The 7,080-nt window shown below is 46.3% G+C and overlaps 1 protein-coding gene across 1 annotated transcript; it reads left to right on the forward strand.

Moving 5' to 3' along the window:
• Nucleotides 1-287: 287 nt before the first annotated feature.
• On the forward strand, nucleotides 288-4,800 carry LOC139401005 (Na(+)/H(+) exchange regulatory cofactor NHE-RF2-like). Its single transcript, XM_071145529.1, has 3 exons — nucleotides 288-437; nucleotides 850-968; nucleotides 1,424-4,800. The coding sequence occupies exons 1-3, from the start codon at nucleotides 308-310 to the stop codon at nucleotides 1,589-1,591; spliced, it is 417 nt and encodes a 138-aa protein (XP_071001630.1). The 5' UTR covers nucleotides 288-307; the 3' UTR covers nucleotides 1,592-4,800.
• The last annotated feature ends 2,280 nt before the right edge of the window (nucleotides 4,801-7,080 follow it).

Genomic DNA, 7,080 nt, shown 5'->3' on the forward strand with positions numbered 1-7,080 from the left:
GACGCCCGACCAACCAACATCACTAGTGTGCTTTTTTTAGAACTTGTTTTGGATACTTAGTTGTTCCTGTCTGAACCAGCAGCAGGATCTACAGTTCACTGTTTCTTTCCTACTGTATCCATATTCACAACCAGACACCCTTGAACGTCTTTCAGACATTGAAACATTGAGACAGTGAGGAGGCCAGATCACAGAGTCACAGACAACAGTATAGATGGAGACATGTAACATCACTCACCCATAACACCCTTTATTCCCCTCTCTCTCCCTTCTCTCCTTTCAGGTGAATGGGGTGAACGTAGAGGGCATGCGTCATGCGGAGGTCGTGGCCTTCATAAAGAGAGGAGGAGATGAGACCAGGCTGCTGGTGGTGGACCCTGACACAGACCATCACTTTAAGAAGATGGGCGTCACCCCATTGGCCAGCCACGTTAAAGGTAGGCCTACACCCCTGTTTATCTGTAAAACAGAATATTTATTTCAAGTGTACTCTTATAAACCACGCCAAAGGCACAGTACAGCTCGGGACAAGTCTCTAGTCTAATTGTACATCTACATTTTACATATTACATAATGTTACATAATATTGCATATTGAGAAGGCAGTAATGGTGTTGATGATCCTAATCTATAGTGAAATGTTACGGTGTTGTTCATCAAAACCAGCATCAGATTACTGATCTCCAAATCTGAGCCTGTAATTCTGGGTGTTGGGTGAAGTTGCCCGTAGGGTGGATCAGTTTTGCATTTCCTCCACTAATGGTTCGGGTTAGGATTGGGGGGGAGGAAAGGGTAGAGAAGCGGATCCTAGATCTGTACGTAGAGCGTAATTCTGACCCTTCTTTCCCAGACTTTGACGGTCCGTCCATATCCAACGGCTCCCACAGTCCTCAGATCAACGGCAGCTTCACCAGCTGCTCCATCCAGTCACACCACTCTGACCTGAGCAGTCCAGACAACAGCCTGCAGGTGAGACGTGTGTGTGTGTGTGTGTGTGTGTGTGTGTGTGGGTGTGTGTGTGTGTGTGTAGTGTGTACAAACATGCAAGAAAGCGTTCAAGGTGTGTGTGTATATGTGTGTCTGCATGCGTGTGTAGACTATATTGGAGTGTACAGTATATAACCTCTTGTTATTTCATATAACACATGTATCACATTAACACAGATATTATCAGAATTACACATCAGGGTTCTATTTCAATTCATTACATTCAGGAAGTAAACTGAGGTCTACCAATTTTACCATTCCCACATTTGACCAATTCCAAATCATTGAGCAAATTAGAAGAATTGGAATTCCCGTTTACTTCCTGAATTGACTGAATTGAAATTGAATTGACCTCAACCCTGCCATGCGTGTGATTGTCATCCACACTATAACTACCAAGTAGTCTCTGATCTGATCTGATCTGTCTGTGTATCTAGCTGGGAGAGGACGAGGCGAGCCGTCTGATGGACCCGTTTGCTGAGATCGGCCTGCTCCTGAGTCCCACAGCGGCTGAGGCCAAAGAGAAGGCCCACGCCAAGAGAGCCAAGAAGAGAGCCCCTCAGATGGACTGGGACAAAAAACACCAGCTCTTCAGCAACTTCTGAACTGTTCTGCCACCCAATGAGAGAAGCAGAAAGACTGTCGAATTTGACATTTCTGAAACTTACCTTCAACATTCCTACCCGTTACCCCACCACCACTACCACCCAATCCAACAGAAGAGAATATGCAGATAGAATGTTGTTCTTTGAACGTTGGCCATCCAATACCCACTCCCCCCTGCTTCCAAAATGGACTGGATGGAATGATGGACATCTCATCCTTTACCCCTCCTTCAATCCTCCCTTCTTCCACCCTTCTCTATACCCTCATCCCACCCAGAGAGAGCTTGTCTTCTGGACTGGACTGGAATAAGAGACTCAAGATTACCAGCTTCTTCTGAATCCTCCCGTCATCATCAGTCTTTCCCTAAAACATCCAATGGCCCTCCTCTTCTACCACTAACTCCCACCTCCTCTGAGGACTGCTCTGGAGAGAGGAGGCACTTATTTTTGTATTCAGAAAGTAGAAAAGCACCATGATAGCTGTTAGCCAGCCCAGCTATAAGGAGTATGGGGAATATGGACTATGTGAGATGTTTGTGAACACTGTGACCTGATCTTAAACATTGGGGTTTGTTTTGACCCTGTAAGAGAAGGAACGTACGCCCAAAGATGGATAAAACTCTTCCTCCCATGATCCTCCTGTGATTTTATTGTGTGATCGATGCGCCTCAGACTTCACGGATTCACTCACCAGGAAAAGCACAAACTGGAGGCTGAATAGCATTGCTTCTGTATCATCTCTGTTTGTATTTGTATCAAAGCATCTGTTTTCTCACAATGTCATAACATTTCCACTTTGCTCCCTATGTTGGATATGAACTGGTATTCATAGATGGTGTTAACAATGCATAGACAATCAAAAGCCTTACTCCACCCATCCCTCCCTCTCAATATGATAGCATTTAAGATACATGCATTTAGTCAATGTATGCGTGCACACACACACAAGCCCCCTATGATTCTCTAGCCTATAGGCCTGCTTCACTCATTCTAAGGCAGTTTTAGTTTATTTAAGGGACCCTTATCTTTATGACATCAATGACATCCTCTCCACTATTTCATATCCCAATGTCCCCGACATAGAAATAGAATTACTAGAATGGGAATTCCTCAATCAAGTTAAGAGTGAATAGATCAAGCGTTGAGTTTTTTACACTGCCTGTCTAGTACACCAGGGGGTGCTAATAAGACACACAGCAACATGAAGCCACTCCAGTACACTGCTCAGAGATGTATGAGGATTGGGACATGAAAGTACCATAGCAGGAGAAGATAGTCTGGGGATATGACCACTTTAAAGATGTATGATATCTATGTAACACCTTGTAACATTTACGTAAAGCCTGCAGGTATGTGTTATTGCTAGTTATGAGTATCTATCATGCTTTACCTGTTATAAGCTAATATAATGCTGCATTACTTGCTATGAGCATGTATAATGCTATATTACTTGCTATGAGCATGTATAATGCTATATTACTTGTTATGAGCATCTATAATGTTTTATTACTTGCTATGAGCATTGATAATGCTGTATTACTTGTTATGAGCATCTATAATGCTGCATTACTTGTTATGAACATCATCTATGAGCTGAACACCTTTTATATGAAAAAGTATCGATACAAATAATGTATGAAATAACAAGATGGATATTGTACGGGATTGAAAGTGAGCCCCGCGTATCAAAGAAAGCTTACATCATTCAGTGTTGATGTGATGTTGTGGTCATGTTCTGCTCATGTTGTGGTACAGTGATGACAGACTGACATAGTGCTTGTATCAGCTACTCCAGACTGGGCTGTCTTTCTGTTTCACTTCAGAAGGGAAGGACACAGTTATTTTTGTACAACATGCCTGAATGCTGTGGATTGTGGATCGGCTGTGGTATCAGGGGCTTTGGTATGTGAGTATAGCCTGGTCGCAGATCTATTTGTGCGATATTGCCAACTCCTATGGTCATTATCAAGAGGCGTCACACAACAATAGCCATAGGAGTTGGTAAGACAGCACAAACTGATCTCGGACCAGGCTATTCTGAGCTATGGGGCTAGGGGCTCTGATCAGTGGGCCTTCCCAGTGTGGGCTGTGGTGGTGGGGTGGTGGGGCAGTGGGGTGTGTGGGAGAGGCCTATCCTGGAGGTCAGATTCAGAGATGCTCTAATGAATGAGACCAGGGGAGCCACAGGACTTACAGGAGATTAGTCCTAGCATAGGATAGCATGGGGACAGCTGTCCTGCACACAGACACAGACACACCCCAGACCAAACCACTGTCACGCCTCATGGGGGGGTGAAGGTTATCTTACTGTGTGTGTCATCCACTGTTACGGATAGTAATCTCAGGTCCCCCCGGTCGTTCATATTGTGGTAGGATCTACACAAAGAGAACACTCCCCAGACCAAACCACTGCTACATCTCATACGGGGGTGAAGGGAGATAGAAGGGAAAGATTGTCTCTATGTCATCCATTGTTACTATACACCCAGGGTCCGTATAATGCTGATCTAGGATCAGTTTTGCCTTTTAGATCATAATTAATAAGATTATATGGACAGGAGGGGACCTGATACTAGTTCAGCACTCCTACTCTGAGACGCTTTCTGAATACGGGCCCAGGTCCCCCCTGGAGGTTCATATTGTGGTAGGGTCTGAAATGCGGGTCCCTGGTTGGGCTCGGTCTGAGGTACAGGCCAGGGTCAGCTGTGCTATGTGGCGCCGACACCACACTTAGGACAGAGAGAAATGTCTGATCTGTTTTCATATATTGCACAATTTATTTTTGCTAATACGCATATTGTCATTACTATTACTCATAATAGTACAGATAAAACCGTTTTTATTTCTCTGGTTTCCATTTGTGATCTAGCACCAATGTGTTTGCATAAGGGTTTTTACTATTGGTCCATATGATAAGCTGACCGTTAAACCCTGAGCAGAATGGTATATGACCCATGTATATTGACATTTTAGTCATTTGGCAGACGCTGTTATCCAAAGCGGCTTAAAGGAGCAATTTGGGGTTAAGTGCCTTGCTCAAAAGTTTGTTGACAGATTTTTCACCTAGTTAGTTTGGAGATTCCAACCAGTGACCTATCGGTTACTGGCCCAATGCTCTTAACCACTAGGCTGCCTGCCTCCCTACAGTATATATACGGCAGGTTGTATTTTCTCAATAAAGTGTCACAATCTCCTTCTGGACTATATGACATCATCTCAGTGTCATCCCTTCTTCTTCTGTAAGTCTGTTGTCTTGTCTCTGATACTAGTGGGGGAGTGGGGGTCATCTGTTCAATGAGCTAATCTTCCCACAGCTGTGATCCAGGAGTTCTCAGAGATACTCCTCCTCTTCTCTCTCAAGGTCTATCTCCCTCCCTCACTATTGTCCAGGTCCTCCTCCTTGCTTGCGCTCTCTATCTCTCTCTCTCTCTCTCTCTCTCTCTCTCTCTCTCTCTCTCTCTTCCCCCCTCGATCCCTAAGGATTATGTGAGTGTTGGCATACAGTTTCACTCTGTTTCAAGAATTCTCTCGTGCCTCCAGCTGCCATGAGTACTCAGGCCCGTTAAAGGTCACGCAGAGGTCCAGAGTGTGTGTGTGTGTGTCTGTCTTGTTCCGCCGGTTGGGTTTCTTCATGTTGACATCCGTTTGCGCCAAACCCGGCGAGATTGGTAAGTTCTTTTTTTTACCACCTTTTCTCCCCAATTTCGTGGGATCCAATTGTTAGTAGTTACTATCTTGTCTCATCGCTATAACTCCCGTACGGGCTCGGGAGAGACGAAGGTTGAAAGCCATGCGTGAGATTCGCCTTTCTACGGTTCTGGGCTGCGCATCAGCCGCCTTCCTTCCGACCGGAGGCCTTACTTACTCCCCACAATGCAACACACTTGTGGTCTTCAAAGTTCCCATACAACTCCTCATATCTAGCTTTAACCCAGCCTTTGTTGAATGAGACGATGTTCGGCGTAATCAGCAGACTTCCCTACTAACGGGCCCTTCGGTACGCTCCATATCGGTGATGGAAGGCGGGGTACACTGTACTTTAATGGGTCCCTTGACCCAGACTGTACTCCTTGGAGCTAACCGCGTTTGAGACGGTGTACGGCGGCCAGGAGCAAAAACTCCCTATTAGTCGGGCCCAATGGAGAAACCCTGGGAGGACCAGGCTCCTTGGAGTGGCCATTCCTCTGAGGCTGTACTGAGTCAAGATAAGAAGATTTCACCAGTGGAACCCAACCCACTGGCGGCACCTTTTTTCGGCTGTCAGGAGGTGCATCCTGTGTTACATAGCTCACGTCGCGACCTGCTTCACTTAGTTATCCGCTCAAGGTCGCATTTAATTGGGCATATATCTGTGTGCGTGTGGTCAGTCAAGTGTGAAAGAGTCTCATTATAGAATGTGTGTCCTTTGTCTGCTACGGTTCTTCAGCAGACTGGCATTCAGAGCTTCCCAGCCTGTTTGTCCCAGACTCAGCAGTCTGGCATTCAGAGCTTCCCAGCCTGTTTGTCCCAGACTCAGCAGTCTGGCATTCAGAGCTTCCCAGCCTGTTTGTCCCAGACTCAGCAGTCTGGCATTCAGAGCTTCCCAGTCTGTTTGTCCCAGACTCAGCAGTCTGGCATTCAGAGCTTCCCAGCCTGTTTGTCCCAGACTCAGCAGTCTGGCATTCAGAGCTTCCCAGCCTGTTTGTACTAGACTCAGCAGTCTGGCATTCAGAGCTTCCCAGTCTGTTTGTACTAGACTCAGCAGACTGGCATTCAGAGCTTCCCAGTCTGTTTGTACTAGACTCAGCAGTCTGGCATTCAGAGCTTCCCAGTCTGTTTGTACTAGACTCAGCAGTCTGGCATTCAGAGCTTCCCAGTCTGTTTGTCCTAGACTCAGCAGTCTGGCATTCAAGCTTCCCAGTCTGTTTGTACTAGACTCAGCAGACTGGCATTCAGAGCTTCCCAGCCTGTTTGTCCTAGACTCAGCAGTCTGGCATTGAGCTTCCCAGCCTGTTTGTACTAGACTCAGCAGACTGGCATACAGAGCTTCCTAGCCTGTTTGTACTAGACTCAGCAGTCTGGCATTCAGAGCTTCCCAGCCTGTTTGTACTAGACTCAGCAGTCTGGCTTCCAGAGCTTCCCAGCCTGCTTGTACTAGACTCAGCAGTCTGGTTTTCAGAGCTTCCCAGCCTGTTTGTACTAGACTCAGCAGTCTGGTTTTCAGAGCTTCCCAGCCTGTTTGTACTAGACTCAGCAGTCTGGTTTTCAGAGCTTCCCAGCCTGTTTGTACTAGACTCAGCAGTCTGGTTTTCAGAGCTTCCCAGCCTGTTTGTACTAGACTCAGCAGAGACACTGACTGGTGCGTAGTGTCTGTGTGTCCTCCTACGCTTTCCCAGAAAGCCAGTCATGCATAGGTCAGAGGTCTGCGACTGGTCAAGTTAACGGTCAGACAGTGAGAACACAGTGATGACATGGTTACATGGGTCGTATTCATTAGGGCACACAGTAGC

The sequence above is a fragment of the Oncorhynchus clarkii genome, unplaced genomic scaffold (genome assembly GCF_045791955.1).
Source record: "Oncorhynchus clarkii lewisi isolate Uvic-CL-2024 unplaced genomic scaffold, UVic_Ocla_1.0 unplaced_contig_603_pilon_pilon, whole genome shotgun sequence".
Taxonomy (NCBI): Eukaryota; Metazoa; Chordata; class Actinopteri; order Salmoniformes; family Salmonidae; genus Oncorhynchus; species Oncorhynchus clarkii.

Excerpts from the sequence above, each read along its gene's own strand:
- LOC139401005 (XM_071145529.1), top strand. The coding sequence starts at position 308 with ATGCGTCATGCGGAGGTCGTGGCCTTCATAAAGAGAGGAGGAGATGAG. Across the intron at positions 438-849 it reads ATTGGCCAGCCACGTTAAAG|ACTTTGACGGTCCGTCCATA; the intron begins GTAGGCCTACAC and ends CTTCTTTCCCAG. Across the intron at positions 969-1,423 it reads GTCCAGACAACAGCCTGCAG|CTGGGAGAGGACGAGGCGAG; the intron begins GTGAGACGTGTG and ends CTGTGTATCTAG.